At 39.3% G+C, this 20092-nt stretch overlaps 1 protein-coding gene across 1 annotated transcript in view; it reads right to left on the reverse strand.

The window, feature by feature from the left end:
• KIRREL3 (kirre like nephrin family adhesion molecule 3) overlaps positions 1 to 20092 on the reverse strand; it is a 428294-nt gene that overhangs the window by 150870 nt on the left and 257332 nt on the right. Inside the window, exon 6 of the mRNA XM_032228762.1 lies at positions 10867 to 10972. Within this exon, the coding sequence (XP_032084653.1) occupies positions 10867 to 10972 (106 nt within the window). The remainder of the gene's footprint in view (positions 1 to 10866; positions 10973 to 20092) is intronic.

A 20092-nucleotide genomic window follows, 5' to 3' on the forward strand; every position in this document is an offset into this window, starting at 1 on the left:
AGCTTGAGTCACCACTGATAAGATTGGTTTACTCCTCTGCTAAGACAAAGAGCTATTCCTTGCAAAAAAAAAAAAATCTATACTGGCCCTTTTTTTTTTTTTTTGCAAATGGGCGTTTCCTGTCACTGTCATATATAGAATTCTGCATGAGATGATACTGTGTGTGATGTGCATTGAGGCACACTGGATCCCTAAATATGCCTGCTTCCTATCCATTATAATTATTCATTAAATGCAATAATTCTACATTGTACACAGCAGAGAACATCCAATAATTAGATATTATATACAGCAGATAAAGTGTAATAATTAGGTATTGTACATAGCAGAGAGTGGTACCCAGCAGAAAGAATCTCAAGCTTGCAAACAGTATAAAAGAAAATTAAATGACCTGTCTCTAATTGGGGCGTGTATTTGATAATGGAACAAGGCTAAATATATATTATACTTATAAATCACATCTATGGAGAGGAAAATGTGAAATTCGAAGCAGCTTTATATTGACAGAAGGTTTTATTTAAGGTTTAAAGGCTACGTTCATTTAGAAGTTCAGCTATAACTTCCAATATTCAGATCACTGGTACTGGCTCAGTGTCAATCATCCCATGGGCATAAGCAGAAAAAGAAACTCCTGGGACATAATTTGACCAAGAGTATAACTTTATTGATCTATATATGCACAGAAGGTTCCCAGAGAAAGCAGCATAGGTAAATTCCATTTTCCTGTTTAGGCCACCCACTGTCCATTGTCAACCAATCCAACTTATTTTTTTGTGTGTTTTGGGAAACAGTCTGGGCTGCACCATTCGAAAAGTTCTCATAACATGACCTTGAAGTGTAGAAACTTTCTCGGCTTGGCTCCCTCAGCCCCTCACAACTCCCTCCAAGGACTCCACCCCTCCCTTCTGTTTCTGTTGTCAAGCTGCAAGAAGAATTGCAGGTGGCAATAGATTCTGAGTCAGCCTTGACACTGGGTGTCTTAAAAATCCTAGTGCAGCAGTTTCTACAAGAATGTGTTCTCTATCCCTGCCTTAAGGAAGAGTTGTAGAGAAATCACAAAAATGGACAGGAAATTGAAACCCATTTCATTTTGGTCCAACACATCATATAGGCTCTATTTAGAAATTACTTCTGATGCTCACTGTCAAATATTAAAAAAAAAATCATAAAAGGAATTGCAATGCATTCCCAGTAGATACGTTGAGATATGGGGCAGTGACTGTTAGGCTATTCACCTCACAAGTAACAGTTTCATTTTCTTGAGCAAAGACAATATGGTTCATTAGAGATAATAGTGAACAGAGTAATAGCAATAGCATTAGACTTCAACATACATAGATACGTACCAGTGGTGGGATTCAGTCATTTTGCACCACTTCGGGACAACCGGTTGTTAACTTTCTGAGCAGTTTGGTGAACTAGTTGCTAGAAGAAATCATTAGGGCAGAGAACCGGTTGTTAAATTATTTGAATCCCACCACTGATACGTACGTACATACATACATACATACATACATACATACATACATTGTCCCATAATGCCTTGCAGCACTCACTGGGGAGTTTACAGATATCAGCCTATTGCCTCCAATAATCTGAGTCCTCATTTTACTGACCTTGAAAGGATGGAAAGCCAAGTCATCCTTGAGCCCCTTAGAATCAAACTCCAGGCTGTGTGCAGAGTTATTCTGCAATATTGCATTCTAAGCACTGTGCCACCATGGCTCCTATTTAGATATTTAAACATTTAGAGTAAGCTACATATTTGCCCCAAACAGATCCTGAACCATTGATCTTGAACCTAGGAAATACTCTATGTAAATGGAAACAACCTGAGAGATAGCAAATTATATTCTACGGAAACATCTGCCTCCCTCCCAATCGTACTTAGCTGAAATTCAGACTTGAGGGTATCTTAAACCAAATGCAAAAATGTGAATTTTTGGTTGTTTATAAATTACCCTTGGATTTAGCTACAAATCCAAATGCTAGTTTCCTGAAAATTGTACGTTCAGCTGGTTTGCTACTATCTTACAGGCTGAAAAACAAATGCATGGATTTTCATCTTTTAGAAATGATGGTAGATACAGGCTAAATCTGGGAGATGTGCACGTTTATGCAAGCTCCCTGCCTTGATTAAGCCCAGGAAGTGACAACATCTTCCCTCCAGCATTCCCTGTTATCATCCTTAGGACTCCTCTACCCCAAACACTCTTCTCCTTCTCTACCTAACAGTGCAGAAGCAGGCAAGGATGCTGCAGACAGCCAAAATTGCCTTCTTATCTAACAGCAGCAGCTGTTTCAGCTCCTTGGGCCTGCCTGCTCTAATAAGTAGTTTGTAATCCAAGGAGTGGAAGAAAATGCTAAGCTAGTAGCAGAAAATGAATTTGTCCTTGGCTGACGTGAATCAACAGCATACAGATGCCGGCTCTTCTCAGATGATCTCCCACCATGGAGATTAACTAGCCACTAATGGCCAGAAGGCTTTGCGGGTTACTGCACTCCCCGGCTAGCTAGCAAACTAAGCTCCTGTTCTCTCAGCACCACACACGGATTAGCTGGATTATGTTGGAGAACCTCTCTAGATACTTTTTCATTTGTTAAGTGGCGCTTTCCTGATTTTTATGCAACCTCCTTATTACCAGTTGGACGGTCCCAATTTTGTCTTCCCTTGTTCCTCCCGCTTTCCTGATTTAATATTTAAAATGAATTTCAAAAAATCAGGATCTTGATTTTCCCTCATAGCCTTTTTCTTTCTTTTTGGCAACTTGTAAAGAAGGTATACCACTTGGGTGGGAAAACATGTAAATAAATAGCAATAGCACTTAGACTGATATACAACTTCATAGAGCTTTACAGCACTCTCTAAGCAGTATACAGAGTCAGCATATTGCCCCCAACACTCTAGGTCTTCATTTTACCGACCTCAGAAGGATGGAAGATTGAGTCAACCTTCAGCTGGACAGAATCAAACTCCTCGAAGTGGGCAGAATTAGCCTGCAATACTGCATTCTAACCACTAAACCACCAAGCTCATGCCTGGATGCATATATCTATGAGAGATTTGTCTTAACTTAAATCATGATCAGTAGCAGAAATAAAAGTAATAGAATCACAGGTTTGGAAAGGACCATTAAGTCATGTCCAGCCCCTGCTCAATATAAGAATCCTAAATTCAAGGTATCCCCATTCTGTGTCTAGGAATTCCAGGTGTTATATTCTCAGCATATTTGGAGGTGATCAGGTTATGATATACAAATATCTTTTCTGCTCATGATTTTCCTATTCTTCCTAAGTGTCTATAGGCCTCAGAATCTCCCTTCTTTTCCACTTCTTGCATGAATACAAAAATATGATCTTTGGCTATTCAAATGAAGAACATTTGTTATTTGGAATATCGTTCATACTTTATTGTAGTGATTTTGCAGTTTAATTATGAGAGAATTAGATCTCCACCTGGCAAAAATAGCTGGCTATTTAATATTCTAATTAAGTAATAATTTTCTAAGCAGAGATGCACCCTGAGAACCCATCTCCAGTGAGGAACAAAATGTTTTTTCTAGATATCCTGCAATATATATATTTTTTAAAGGATTGCCTATATACTCCTAGGAATGCGAGAGAGCACAGTATCAGGTTAGTGATGGCAATAATGAAATGCTGCAGAGATTTATGCCCTCTCAAAATGTCACAGATTCATCTGGGAGTGAATTAGAAAGTTCCATCTAGATAGACCCATGGCAAAATGCAAGCCATCCAAAGGGAGGTTTTCATTCATTTCTAACAGGGAAAACTTAGCTGCACTTAATTTCTAAAGTGTTTAAAGTTTGGCTAAGGTGCAATTTATCCTTAACTCCTTAAAATCCTGGAACACTTATGGAAATATCAGGCTCTTTGCACACAAACAGTTTTTCTTAGACTTAGAACATAGAAGATAGAAGATAGAACAATAGAGTTGGAAGGGCTCTCCAAGGTCTTCTACTCCAATCCCCAGTTCGAGCAGGAGACCCTATACCATTTCAAACAAATGGTTGTCCAGTCTTATTTTGAAAGTCTCCAGTGATGGTGCACCTACAACTTCTGAAGGCAACCCATTTCACTGGTTGATTGCTCTCACCTAATTTCTCCCTAGTTCCTCCATGATTAGTTTCCATGCATTTGTTTCTTGTCTTAACTTTTGGTGCCTTGGGAAATAGTTTAATTTCATCATCTTTGTAGGAGCCCCTCAAATATTGGAACACTGCTATCATGTCACCCCCTAGTCCAGTGGTGGGTTTCAATTTATTTTATTCCCGGTTTGCTTGTGCGACACTTCTGCGCATGCACAGAAGCGTCCGGGGGGCGGGAGGGCAGAGCCTCCTACTGCAGCCACTAACAGTTCTCCTGATCTGGGACGAACCGGACAAAAACCCACCTCTGCCCTAGTCCTTCTTTTCTTTAAACTACACTTACCCAATTCCCGTAACCATTCTTCGTATATTTTAGCCTCCAACTTTTTGTTTATTTTACTTATCAAGTTTATTTGCCTTTCATCTGAGGTTTCGGGCAATTCTGATAAAACAACATATACTAACAGTTATCAATATAAAATGGATTAAAATTAAAATAAACTAAAAGCAAAGCTTTGGAGGACAGAGATGGGGGTACGTTTTCTGTTAGTGTACCAATCACCTCTAGCCATCACTTTCTTCTTGTTAGCTAGATTTTAAGGGCTTTTTTGAAGGCTAAAAGAGAGAAGGCAGATTTCACTTCCAGTGGCAAGAGGTTCCAAAGGGCTGGAGCCAGGACAGAGAAGGGTTTTCTTCTGGATCTCATCACCTGAGATTCCATGGCTGATGGGACCTGCAAGAAGGCCCCTTCTGGCAGAATGAGTTTGGCAGGCCAATCCCATTGGAGAAAGACAGTTCAATCCTTGGAATATCCATAGGATCACACGATAACTATTTCACAGATCATTCCAAGAGATGCAAGTCAAAGGAAGTAGCTCACAAAGGGCCCAAAACTACAGTGAGTACATTGAGAGTTCAACTACCAAAACAGGTGAAAGAGATACTAAATTCATCTGAATTGAGAAGAAAGTGTGATTCCTGTCTTATCTAGCAAATATTTCATTTGCAAATGCTTAGAAAACTACACTGGGTCACAAATTTACCTGTCCAGATTCACAGAAAGACAAAGCAGATCTATTTGGGTCCACACAATTAAACTGCAGGTATTTGGGTATAGTATTTGGGTATCCCTACATGGTAGGGATGAAAAATTAAGCATATGGGGGAATGACATTTAAAGAAATAGATCACCACTCCCCCCATTACTGCAAGAGAGGGAAAGTTGGTAGGGGAGGTTGCAGGCCCCCATTCCATTCTGATCTGATAATTTCCTATACAGATGTTAAGGGACACTTAGAAGAAACAATGTTTTGTACAATATTGGCTTAGCTACTCCTTTCAAAGTCCTATGAGGTCAGTGGAAGTTTCTAGTAAACCAGCCAAGGATTGAGCCACACAATTCAATGTATTCACCTGTGAGTCCAATCTAAGATGGGGCTGTGAATGTTTATTTTTGAGAGTCTGCAAAACCCTAGCAAAACCCTAGCACCACTAGTATATGTGTTTATATCGCAATTTCCCAAAATATACACTCATTTCCAGTTGCACTTTTTCGAATGAAAGTTTTGTGAAGATTGCTGACCAGCAAAAGACTGAATCTAGTTTGGTAGATCTTAAGGATTTGCTCTGACAGAAATCCTGTGATTTGCTTCCTTCTTCTGTGACAGACAAGTCTTCTTTAGACCTTCAGGAAATATTCCAGAGAAGACACTGCCACAATAAGCTCTTTATTCAGGAAGGCAACTACATCTGTACAAGAAGCATTTCATTTGGAGGTGACCCAGCTACAACCGATTAATGTTTTGCTGAGCCTGACTGAGCCTCTGTAGAAGACAGGCCCAAATCTGGCTGAACATGCCACAGAAAGAGAAGTGAGATTTGCAGATCAAAAGAAAAGGTCTTGACTTTAAACAGGTGTTGTTGTTGTTGTTGTTCTTGTTAAAGATGCTGCCTCTTCGAAATAACTCAGGCAGCATTCTTAAAGGCATTGTCAGAAGATAATATATCTTATCCATATCTTGTTGTAATCCTGCTGGGTTCTTTGTGTCTTGACCTATCTGAAATTAGACAAAACTCGTAGAGCACACGCTGGAAGCATAAAACCCACAAATATTTTTTCTACAGTGTCTTGGAAACATTAGCTGTGATAGAAGACACCGAGAGAAAACTTAGTGGGGAAAAAGTGGGCTTTATCTTTCATCTCTTTTATACTCTATTTATACTGTATCTCTTTCTCAAATTTCCAGGTAACAAAAATTCATGCTAGGAACTCAAGTGTATGACTTGGCAATCTGCATAGGCCTTTCTCAGTCCTACACTTTAGATTCTTTGGACTGCAATACCTGGGCTGGTATGGAAAGCAAAGAGAGGTGAGTCCCAATGGTGCTTTTCCAAAAGGCAACTGGACTTTCTTTGTTTATCCTTGAAGGTGTTTCGCTTCTCATCCAAGAAGCTTCTTCAGTTCTTCAGGGACTGAAGAAATGTCTTCAAGGAAAAACAAAGAACGTTTGGTTGACTTTTGAAAAAGAGCCTTTGGGACAACCATGACCTGGATGACTGAGAATCTCCATAGATATGGATGTGAGCCACAGAAGGACTTTGCTTATTGGAAAATAGCAAACCACAAGGCCAGATGCTGCAATGGTTTGTGAATACATGCCGATTGCCAATGCCCAAATTTTGATTGTATGATGATGGGGATGTCACAATAGTAATGAGTGTGAGTCACAAGTCACTTTTCAGCAGCACAATAACTTTGAACTATCATTAAACGAATGGTTGCAAATTGAGAATTACCTATGCTAAGTTTACTACGATTATGACTATTCTTATTTAGTCTATACATTTTTATCTCTGTATTCTAATTCTATTTTCTCTGCCTAGGTTACGAATGGTTTTTTAAATATCTTAATTATTTCTTCTTTTAATCTTTCTTTCTCCCCCAGATCTTCTTTAACTCTTGTAACCAGTTGGTTTGCACGTGAAAATCCCTTTCACTATTTTATAGGACTTGCAAACAGCGCTGTCAGTCATTCTACATGGGGACATGGTAGCACAAGTAGCCTCAAGATTAGGGCTGAAGTTCAGGGCTCTATGGCCACATGGCTACTTAAATGATATTGCCACAAATAGCAGGAGATGCTACAGGAAATCTACGATTCCCTTCTTGATCTCAACTACAGCTTCTAAAATGATCTAGCAGCAAATCTGCATGGAATCAAGTCAGAAAGCTTTCACTGATTTGGGGGATCAAAGAAAACCAAACAGTCAATTTATCCCCTTTCTTAGAATAGAGTGATGTGACCCCCCCACCCAAGCACAGAGAGATTCTCCAAGCCAGAGGGCAATTTCTTTTTACTGCTCTGCCTGCAACTATTTTCAATCATCCTGACTCAGTACCACCCATCTCCTCACACATTCAATTTGGTAGTTCTTGACCTCAGCCTCTTCCAAGATAGTTGAAAAAGGACCCAGGGCATTTCAAGAATAACATTTGTGAAGTCTCCCACAGACTTTTGGGAAAGTTAGTCCCTCTAGCAACAAGCAGCTGGAGGATGTGCTACACCAAGATTTCTGGTTTTTTGTTTTTTTTTGGAACAGCCACAACACCAAACTGCATTCCTCACTAATATGTCTCTCTAATATGTCCTGACCTTTGGAGCTAATGCTATGACGCACTTGAATAAGCACCAATTAAGCCCCTCAACCTCATTGTAAACACAAGCACAGACTCTGCATGAAACCTTTCTGCACAGCACAAGGCAGGGAGAAGACACAAGGATGTGTAGCTATGCTGAAAGAAAGGATGGGGAAAGTTTAACAAGAATGAGTCATCAGCTGATGTGTCCAAGATCTGGGGAAACTTTCCTTGCTCTCTATGCCATCCTTATATAGGATGAAACCAGTTTCCATGGATTAAAACCATGGTTATGCTGCTCCTGAATATGGACAACAAACAAACATAACAATTAATAACTCAATGTAGACCCAGTCTATTTTATTGTCCACATTAGCAGAGACATGTTCCAATCCATAATCATTTAAACATTTTTTTTCATCTGCTTACTACTACCTTTTTTATTTCCAATTATTCTACCTACAGGATGGAGACTTGATGCTGTTTTGTTTAGATGTCAGAAATCTTGACTCTTGGTAAGAGCTTTACCTAGGCAATCTTCGAATGTATTACATTCCAATAACAGTGTTAAAGGAATAGTTTCTGTTGGTACTCTGTCATTTTCATACTACATTCAAGAGCTGTCCTATTTAAATTAATTGAAACAGTTGGCAGATTTCGTTGGCTTAGTTTATCTATCATATCCATATGCCCACAAAATTTAATGAACTTGTTATGCTACAGCAGAAATCCATTCAGCATTGTTCAATCCCTTCTCTCTCCACAACCTATAGCATTCATCTAGCTTATATGAAAAAAAATATGATTATGTTCTTGAAATAAGGCAAATTCTTGGCAAGTCGTTTTTTTCCCCAAAATAAAAAAGGATGTTGATTGAAGTATTCCCCTTAACCCAGGTTACTTGTTAAGCAATTCCATGACAGCAGCTAAGACTCAACAACTATCTTTACTTTCTAATTTTAGTGAAATTCAACAACCCATCCATGCTGCATTTCCTATCTCTATTTTCTCTATTTTCTTTCTCCCATTTTCTTGAACTGCTAGCCAGGTTCAACAATATTGCTAAGGCAACTGATAACAAGGAATAAAACCTGGATCGGGTTGTCCATAATTTAAAAGGGTCCTCCAGGTTCATACATGTTCCACCCCAACCTCTACACTGTTTGAGTCTGGCACCAGCTCTGCTGGCCACTGGCAGGCCACAACATTAGGCTTCTGAAGAGTCATATATCTGGATCTCCCAGAGGTAATGACATCTAATAGCCTGGGAGAAAAGTTTAAAAGCCACCGAGTAGGTATTAGAAACAACACTTAAAGCTGTAATCAAATAAAATTAACAAAGTTGAAGCCTTGAAGTCAAACGCGATGCAGGAAACCTATAACAAAGCAATCCTCTCTGAAACAGAGTCCACATTCGGTGTGTGAGCTCTGTAAATTACATCCCTGAGCAGATGGTTTTGCTTGTCCACTGTCAATGCTTTCTAAACAGCCTCAGTATGTTCGATCAGGAAGAAGCTGCCACGTGTGTTACGGTAGCAGCTCCAACAAAATGCACAGACTGTTACCAAGCTGAGACAACTGGAGTTCATTACTGAGTAACAACATCATCAACACAAAGAATTTCCAGTGCAACATTTGGTGGGCCTGTCACTAGCTTTATCTGCTCAGCCTAGGGACAGAAGTGAGAAATCAGCAGAAGTGTGCCGTGTTCTGCTAGAGAGGAGTATGTCTTCCATACTCCAAGCAGTTAATTGGACTAAAACAACACACAGACACACACAAACACACAGACACACCACACCTGCTCTTTTGCAGTCTGCACTTATAAATGATTTAATAAAGCAGTGCTCAAAGAATGTCTGGATGAAAACAGAGACATTCCCAGCCAGCTAAGCACTCCAACTCTCAATGGATGATTCACAGAAATGGTACCAGGAGCTTTAGTCCTGGTGGTGGATGTAGTGAATAGGGTAATGGGGTTTACAAGTGAAAGTTTATCTTAAGAGTGAAGAACTGTTAAGTGTCAAATGCCAGAGAGATCACATGATCCAAGAAATTCAAAAGGACTTAAAGGTTTATTGCAAGCTTAAGTTCTCTACAAGAATCTGAACTACTAACGGCCCAAGCAAAGTGGCGGTAGAATCACAGGGATTCAAGGTGGGCTCAACTTAGATTTCTTGTGGGAATGAAGGGGTTCATGGCTGATGATGCATTTGACCCCCTCCCTTGAGCTCAGCCTGGTCATCTCCTACACTAAGCTTGAAAAAAAACATTTCCCATCTTGAAGCAGCCTCTAGCTGACCTTGGCTAAACTCAACAAACTCAACACAATCAAATATAGTTAATGCTCAAAAGAGAGACCACCAGGAAGTACCAAAGCTGCAAGAAATTCAGATGAAGAATTAGGAAAATTAAGTATTGTTGACAAGTATATCTGTTAAATGTTTCTTGTCCCATTAATCGGTGCCCTCCAATTGTGAGACCTTCAAAAAAAGAATCCCAGTTAGCATGAACAATCGTACGAATCTGGGAACTGAAGTCCAGCTATCTGTATCCCAGGTCTGAGTTTATCTATGCATAGAATCAACATTTCATTTTTCCAATTACAGATAACCAAGAATAGCTTTTTGGTCATATGGACTGAATTAGAAGTAGAATGTGTAATTCTGTTCTGTGATTTATATAGGGTTGACCATGACTCTTGAACACATTGTTAGCTTAAGTTTAATTGTGAATCTCAGCTCCTAGAATATATACTTGTGGATCATTTTCTCCAAAATGTCTACTAACAAATGGATATAGAAGGAAAAAATAATAATGTTATTTTTTTTGGAAATACTATCTTCCCAACAACTCAACATGCCTACTCCTTATGTGTCCTATTGCTGCCAACAAGTAGAGTAGCATCCAATGAAAACTATGACTTCTTAGCCCAGCTAATGTTTACATCAGTTGCAGTGATTGAGTTGGCTTTAATTATTAATCAGTTTTGTTTTACACATTCAAGGGAACAGAAATAGAAACAAGCATTTCTGTGATTGTAAGCAGTCCCTGCCATTCCAGCAAGCAAGGATAAACGGATGGTTATTTCCAAACAAACTAACAAGCGTATGAACTTACCTGTATTGGGTAACTGCGGGATTAGCTTTGGCAGAGCAGTGAAACTTTACTGTGTTGTCTTCAAGGACGGGCTGAGGTTCTACTGACAGATTGACGAGAGGTGGATCTGTAAAAAAAAGAAAAAAGGAACGGCCAATATATTAGCTTTCATGTTTTTATGTACAGAAATGTGTCTTTCTGAAGAAAGGCTCCTATTTGCTCTACTCTTGTGATGTATGGATGTGCGGTAACTAGCCAAGATACCTATTTGACCTTTCAGCGTCTAAAATCTAATGGCCCAACAATGAAATGCCTTTTCTTGAAGGAATGATAGCTTTAAAGGCCGGGTAAATCTGAGAGCAATTACTACTTGTTTGGCCATTTCTTCCCCAAGTGACTGTGGGAAGGTCATTTGCGATGCATCCACAATTCCATATCTGGATTGATCCAAAGAATTTGTTGAGCAGAATAGATAAGTAAGGGAGCCAAAGGCATCCTTACTTATCTTCCTTACAGAGAAAAGCAGATCGGTGTAGATCAGGGACATCTGAGGCCATTTTCTTCCTGAGAGGCATGACTCTTGCAAGCATTTCACTATTTTATTAAGGCCTTTGAACGGAAAAATTTCAAGGACTCCATTATCATGGTGCTTAAGAAGGAGCGGTTGTCTATAGTCCTCTTGATACTTTCAGCGAAGAATTGTTTTGTATTCGTGATCTTCCAACCTGGCTTCTTTAGCTGTATTACTTTTTTTTTTTTTAGAATAAAAAAAACAGAACAAAGACATTTGCCCAAAGAATTGTGGGTTTGGATCAAACGAAGCATCTCAATAGCAATAGCAGTTAGACTTATATACTGCTTCATAGGGTTTTCAGCCCTCTCTAAGCGGTTTACAGAGTCAGCATATTGCCCCCACAGTCTGGGTCCTCATTTCACCCACCTCGGAAGGGTGGAAGGCTGAGTCAACCTTGAGCCGGTGAGATTTGAACCGCCGAACTGCAGCTAGCAGTCAGCTGAAGTGGCCTGCAGTACTGCACCCTAACCACTGCGCCACCTCGGCTCAAGGCATAGCATGCAACTGGCTTTTGTCAAAGCCCAAGAAGACTCCTAATAAAAGTAAACCTGTGAGATTAGATAGTAAACCTGCCAGCCTCTCAGCTCCAATGTTTTCTTCCTTCTCTTTCTCAGAAGAGAAGCAAAATACAAAAGTAATAGGTGGTTTGCAGACACGGTCTATTTTCTTATGTCATGCATCATCAAATTCCTTACAAAGCCTAATAGTAGCCTGATTTCGTTTGAATTATGTGTGTGGTCCTGATATAGGAACCCAAGAACTGCTAGTTTTTGGAAACACAGAATATTTCTGTAGAACTATGACAAAATCCCATCAAAATCACTGATGTGCTGTTCAGAGAGATTCATCTTTTCTCTTCCAGTGGGATCCAGAACTATTTCAAGAACCATATAATAGTAAGAAAATATTTAGCAAAAATCCAGGAAAAATTGTTCTCTCTCTCTCCTTCTCCCTCCCTCCCTATCTCCTCTCTCTCTGTGTCTCTCCTCACTCACTCACTCCCTCTCTCTGTCTCTCTCCTCACTCCCTCTCTCTCCTCTGTCTCTGTCTCTCCTCCCCCTCTCCTCTCTCTCCCTCTCCCCTCTCTCTCTCCCCCTCTCTCCTCTCTGTCTCCTCTCTCTCTCCCTCCATCTCTCTCTCTCTCTGTGATATATATATATATATATATATATATATATATATATATATATATATATATATATATATATATATAATATTATATATACTATTATATATATATATATATATATATATATATATATATATATATATATATATGTGTGTGTGTGTGTGTTATAGATTTCACACCATTTTTCAAGGAATTGTAGAAATGTCACCTGCACAATTACTGAGTGAGTGAATTGTTAAAACTCAATATAGTGACAGGTATAGAATGATATGAATCTTCACATACTTATAAAATGTGAAGGAGTTTCTCTTAGCCTTTTACTTGGTACATGTTGGGAACTCTTTGTATTGTCTGTATTGTAATGTTTGTAAATGCAGACTGACACACAGTTTCTAGAACGGTTACTTAAGCATAGTTTTACATGCACTCATTAGTTATGGCACATTCCTGACATCAAAGGCCAGTTTTAAATTGCCCATAAACTGGTTTATAAGCAAGAAAATTCCCACAATTTTAAGAGGGCTTCTTTTATGCACCCAGATACCAGCAGTTTCAACACACAGCGCATCAGCCTGTGGCCAACGGTTGCCAATAAGTCATTAATTAAATGAATCCAGGACAGTGGTGAGAATGGGGTTAATTCTTGTACTGCAAATTAAGTTGTCATATAGTCACATTTGAAACAGGAGGCACTTGTCATCTAGCAGATCGGTTCCTTCTGTACTGCCTGTGCCAGATTGCCTCTATTTCCCAACTGTGTTCTGGCTGACACAGATTTGCTGGAGGCGGATGCTCCATTATGCTCCACTTGGCAGCTCACGCTGAGATATAGGCATGTGCCCTGCTAGTGGGTGGGTCAGGAAGAATCATCCTGGAAAAACAGACTGAGAGCACCTGACAAAGCCTATAATGTTTTGCCCTCTGATGTAGAAAGCTCTTCTGAGCATGACACTTGCTGAAGAAACTTTGGCTTGAGGTCTGAACAGAAGCCACCCGAAGTCAAGGAATGGGTAAAAAAAATGCAGAAACCAGTTGAAAATTAAAGAATGGGGTAGGAGCCAAGTGAGAAAGTTGGTATGGTGAGGAGGAAAACCGGGAACTTAAGAATTCACGAGAGTCCTCAACAAAGTCATACATTGCTAGCAAGACAGACGAAACTGTGGAATGAGGTTCTTCTGTCACACAACACTTAATAGCAGTGACTGTGAGATGGATCAGAGTCTTAGAGGACAACCAGCTAAATGTGAGCCAATAGTGTACAGCTGCTAATGTTTTGCCCTCTGATGTAGAAAGCTCTTCTGAGCATGACACTTGCTGAAGAAACTTTGGCTTGAGGTCTGAACAGAAGCCACCCGAAGTCAAGGAATGGGTAAAAAAAATGCAGAAACCAGTTGAAAATTAAAGAATGGGGTAGGAGCCAAGTGAGAAAGTTGGTATGGTGAGGAGGAAAACCGGGAACTTAAGAATTCACGAGAGTCCTCAACAAAGTCATACATTGCTAGCAAGACAGACGAAACTGTGGAATGAGGTTCTTCTGTCACACAACACTTAATAGCAGTGACTGTGAGATGGATCAGAGTCTTAGAGGACAACCAGCTAAATGTGAGCCAATAGTGTACAGCTGCAGCCAAAAAAAGCCAATGCAATCCTAAATTGCATTAACAGAGGGATACAATCAAGATCAAGTGAGATACTAATACCACTCTATAAAGCCCTAGTAAAACCACACTTAGAGTACTGTATCCAGTTTTGGTCACCACACTGTAAAAAGATGTCGGGACTCTAGAAAAAGTACAGAGAAAAGCAATCAGGATGATTAGGGGACTGGAGACTAAAACATACGATGAACAGTTGCAGGAACTGGGCATGGCTAATCTAGTGAAGAGAAGGACCAGGGGTGACATGATAGCAGTCTTCCAATATTTGAGGGGCTGCCACAGAGAGGAAGAGGTCAATCTATTTTCCAAGGCACCTGAAGGCCAGACAAGAATAATGGATGAAAACTGATCAAGGAGAGATTCAACCTAGAAACAAGGAGGAACTTTCTGACAGTGAGAACAATTAACCAATGAAATGGATTGCCTTTGGAAGTGGTGGGAGCTTCATCACTTGAGACTTTCAAGAAGAGATTGGACTGCTATTTGTCAGAAGTGGTGTAAGGCTTCCTGCTTGGATTAGATGATCTATAAGGTCCCTTCCAACTCTGTTAATCTGAGTGTTAATCTGAGTTGCCTGGGTTTCTGAGAGGTTCAAGAGCTCCCAAGATCATTTCCCAGGTGCACAGAGCCAAGAGAAAGAGTGGGTTGGGCAGCAAATTCCAGGTTACCAGTGAAGTGATCATCTAGTATAGGTGAAACCAGGTGAGAACCAATAAAGAATGGAAATAATTCTATACTTTGAAACAATATAACCTTCATAGCTCACTAGAACTTTTATTTCAGTGGCAAAGAATGGGAATGATTCATTAAAGGTAAGTAGCAAATCCTTCTCAAGTTTTTACTACTCAAATTTCCAACTTCTTCTTCTCAGATCTTAAGTTTGTGCCTGCCTACACCATTTTGCAGTCTCAGACATTTGTATCTTCCATAAAATGGCCTTCCTGTGACTACAACATTCCAGGGTAAAAATATTCCATCATCTCCATCTCTCTTTAAGCTATCTATCTTTTGTGAATCAAACAAGAAAAGGAACCATGTCAACCATGTTGGAGTGGTTACAAGAGAAAGAGGAAGCCAAATTAAGCTTACAAGAGAAAGAGGAAGCCAAATTAAGCTGAACGAATGCACAAGCTAAATATTGTCTTTTCTATGGTTGTGGTGTGATTGATTAATCAGATGCCTTTTTCACTTTCTGTCATTTACAGAATACAGAATAGCAGAGTTGGAAGGGACCTGGGAGGTCTTCTAGTCCAACCCACAGGTCAGGCAGGAAACCCTGTACCATATGAGTCAGATGGTTGTCCAATCTCTTCTTAAAAACATCCAGTGTTATTCATGACTTCTGGAGGCAAGCCATCCACTGGTTAATTGTTCTCACTTTCAGGAAATTTCCCCTTAGTTCTAGATTGCTTCTTTCCTTGATTGGTTTCTATCCATTGCTTCTTGTCCTGCCTTCAGGTGCTTTGGAAAATAACTTGACTGCCTCTTCTTTGTGGCAGCCCCTTAAATATTGGATCAATGCTCCTTCTTTTCATTATACTAGACATACCCAGTTCCTGCAACTCTTCTTCATATGTTTTAGCTTCTGGTCCCCTAATCATCTTTGATGTTCTTCTTTGCACTTTCTCTAGAGTCTCAACATCTTTTTTACACTGTGGTGATTTACAATTACATTTGCTGTAAAATGATTCCATTTTTGCAGACTTTGGTAAGTAGAACTTTCAGAAAGATGTCATTGCACTCCCTACACTTGTTCAGCTGGTTTATCTTATCTGTACATTATTTGTTTTCCAGATTTCTGGTGGTTACTGGGAGTCATTATTCTCTACATTACTCTGAATGGTTAGATTGTTGTTGATTTGGTTGCTTCTGACACCACTGCTACAGTGCCGTTTTTATGGATTTTTTAATCAGTTGTACCTACTGCTTGAACATCTTAGGAGATAAAACCGGGGAGGAAAACGTCACATAATTAGTCTTTGTGCTCAGTACTATTACCGCCGTGCATTTTTGGGTGAGGTTACCTAGAAATAAATTCCAATATGTTCAACCAATTTTTCTTCCAGGAGAGTAAATTACAGGGTGACAGTCTAAAGGCAAGCATCTGTTGTGATGTAATAGACATTGTTCATGCCAGGAGTCAAACCCAAATGCCTGTGGAGTAATTGGGAAGAAGATATTGCCTTTAAAATGTGTGAAATGTATTTAATTCATCACTCACGAACTTAGACATCCAGAATAAGGAGAGATACATTCTGTTAGATTACTGAGTGCAAATTTCAAACATATTGGAGCCCCAGCAATACATTTGAATCTGCAACCATCAATTATGGCTCCATTTGTTTTGCTCTTCCCTGGCTAATGGTGAGTCTTTTCCGTATCAATATTCCGTAACCTTACTTAGCAGATAATGAGTATCATCTGATCCAAAAATCCCACTAGCCAGATGGAGAAGTAGACTATTCTGGATGGCCCAACTGCCATCTGCTTCTCATGAGTATAAAACAGGTGGTTGAGTAGACTTTAGTCCCTGGCATCATGTAGAATTATAGTCCCTGATGCTACTGTGGACCCTCAGAAGCTTTGATGGCAGAGGGAATAGACATAACAGAAAAACAGAATAACAGAGTTGGAAGGGACCTTGGAGGTCTTCTAGTCCAACCTGCTGCCCAGGCAGGAAACCCTATACCATTTTAGACAAATGGTTGCCCAATCTCTTCTTAAAAACCTCCCATGTGTTGTGGCCTGCCAGTGGAGCTGGAAGCAGATTCAGACAGTGAGAAGGTTGGGGAGGAACATGGACCAATCCTGGAGTCTGGGGTTAGCTCTGATGAGTGCTCTGCGTCACAGGCAGAGATGGGGCCAGGGCTGTCTGACAGTTATCAGCTGCCTTCAAAGTCTGACATCTGTGAGGCAGACGAACAGCTGGAGCCTGTTCCCTGTAGGCACATGCACAGAGTTGCCAGACGAAGGGAAAAGCTAAGGAACAAGGGTTGACTTGGGAATAAAGCCACATGTGGACAGTGAAGGGCCCTTCCCATAAGGAATAAAAGAGAAGCAAGAGGGGAGTGATGTTTGCCAGAGACAATTAGTTTATTCCTGCATTCTTGCCAAGTATTGTGACATCTGAAAGATATTGGCCTGGCCACTCTCCAAGCCTGATAAAGTTTGTTAATTGTGAGCTATCTTGAAAGACTGCGGGAGAGGAAAGACTTTGCTGGAGAGGAATTCACTGTAAATTAAATAAAAGGGGTTTATCGGGACGAGGACTTGGCTTCGTGCTGCTGTGGAAGCCTTGGTCAGAAAACCATGTTAGAGCACCACAACTTTTGGAGGCAAATTATTCCAATGATTAATTGTTCTAACTGTCAGGAAATTCCAAAACTAGGTTTGGGATAGTCGGTGGTCAGTGACAGGAATTCAAGTTCTTCTTTGATGCTTGCAGTTTCTCGCTCAAAAGAATTTAAATCTAAATGATAACTAAACTGTCCCTTTGTATAGAAATACCAATTCGATACAAGTATTTAAGAATGGGAGCAAGTAGATGGAAGAATATAATTTAAAACTAGTTAAACTTAGTGAAATTTATTGATAATAGATATAGCTTAAATAAATAACTGATAATGTTACTAATGTATACAATGTGTAGTGGTATGATGAGCATAATTGGATATGAATATTGAATGGTACCCATGTAAGGAAGATTAGCAATACCTTTGGATTATACATAAAGGATAATAATAACAACAACAACAACAACAACAACAAAATAAGAACTAAGTTAGATACAATTAAAGTTTTGATTATTAGGGGGGAAATGTTATGATACAGTATGAATAATGTTATGAATAACAATGCATATATAGATATGGATATAAGGAAACTGAATGCAAACTTTAAACAGTGATTTGGAAAGGAGAATTAGAAAACTTTCTTATTAAATATTATGGATGTTTAGCTAGAAGAAGACATAATGATTTAGTGTTAGAGGAGGATTTTAGAAATAGTAATTGAAAGGCCAGTATGTGGTTATGTATTTAACTTTGGCATATTTTATGATGAAGGACGTTTAAACAATTATAGTGAAATGAAAACGGAGATATAATGATGGTGGCATGTATAAATATCTGAGTTAAAATACTTAAGTATACTTAAGTATTTTATCTTAAGTATTTTAATACTTAAAATACTTAAGAGCCAAGGTGGCGCAGTGGTTAAATGCAGCACTGCAGGCTGACTGCTAGATCAGCAGTTCAGCGGTTCAAATCTCACCGGCTCAGGGTTGACTCAGCCTTCCATCCTTCCGAGGTGGGTAAAATGAGGACCCGGATTGTTGTTGGGGGCAATATGCTGACTCTGTAAACCGCTTAGAGAGGCCTGAAAGGCCTATGAAGCGGTATATAAGTCTACTGTTATTGCTATTAAGTTAATATGAACTATGTTTGTTGACTGTGGAAGAGATGCACAAAGATGCACATTTCTATAGCATGTAAAGAACGATGATGTATTTGTTTTAAATTAAAAATTAAAAAAATATTAATTTAAAAAAAGAATGGGATCAAATAGTCCCCATCTCTTTCTCTAGCAGTAGGCCATTTGAGTAGACTATTGGGGGGAAAAAGGGACATAGGATCATGAAGAAAAAAAGAGCCTTTGCAAAATTTCACTTTATCAAGAGCAGGAGATAGGTCAGTTTAGACAAATCCCTGAGATCAATGGCATTTGTGTCCCTTATTAAAAAGAACACTGCCTGAAATTTCATTGCTGGAGAATGATATCTACTCCCAGCAACTCTGGACCTGACTTTGAGCAACTTGAGAAAAATGAAGTAGATACCTTAATCCCTATAATCCCCTCATCCTGTTACAAAGGAAACCTAGCTCCACATAGGCAACATTTTTTTTTAGCCCATCACATTGTTTGGAGAACAGCAGGATTCTGTAGAATAAACTGGAAAGAACCAGAGAATTACGCTTTTTTTTTTTTTTTTGAAATGAATGAAACTCACTTAGCAAAAGCAGATTGGATGGAAGAAAAGCAAAAAAAAAATAAGGGCCTAGTAGTAGTCAAAATGGCATGGGGTAAATTTATTCCCTTGCTGACTTCACCCTCGTGGTAGTGAGGATTTTACTAGGCTGGGATGAATGCCTTGTTGGGAGTATAGCCATGGTCTTCTGGCTGGGAAATTATAATGAGAAATTATAGGTATTTTCAATTTGCTTTAATCTCATTTTCAAAACGTGCCATCCAAATTACAATAAAGGCAAGCACAGGTTGGAATTTAAATGAGATGTGCTCCCACAAGAGCCCAGAGACATCCAGTACACTCTTAATCCATTTGCAGGCATCTTGACACTACTCTATTGTTAGACAACAACAGCTAATCACCTTCCTTTATTATGTATGAATCAAGCTTCTCTTAATAGTTCCCCCTTTGTTTGACAATACAGTTCCCTGTCTGAGTAGAATGAATAAACGGATTCTGTTTGGGCTCCTAGAAAGCAGATTTTCTTTCTGTTGTTCGATGTATGTTTTTTCCCTTTATAGTAGTTTAACAAATTCTACTGTAGGTTAAGGACAAATAAAAGTCTTTTTATTTTCCCTGTGAAAAATCAAAACATCCATCCTGCTTCCTAATGGCCTTCTAAAGACAAGCTAAAGATTTCTACCCTAGAAATCAAGTGAAATTTGCATAAATGCAGAAAAAATATTTATTCAGCATAATGGGATTTTATTTGGTTGCAATCGATCATTTGTGTAAGCCTTTTTAAGTAATAGAGTCACGGAAGGAGAGGGGCCTGCATTTTAGCTCATGAAAGAGACTGCTTATAAACCAGCATAGCTAGAAAGCATTTTTAAAGTTTCTCTTGAAATGGAATGAAAGCC

The sequence above is a fragment of the Thamnophis elegans genome, chromosome 13, assembly GCF_009769535.1.
Source record: "Thamnophis elegans isolate rThaEle1 chromosome 13, rThaEle1.pri, whole genome shotgun sequence".
NCBI classification, from domain to species: domain Eukaryota; kingdom Metazoa; phylum Chordata; class Lepidosauria; order Squamata; family Colubridae; genus Thamnophis; species Thamnophis elegans.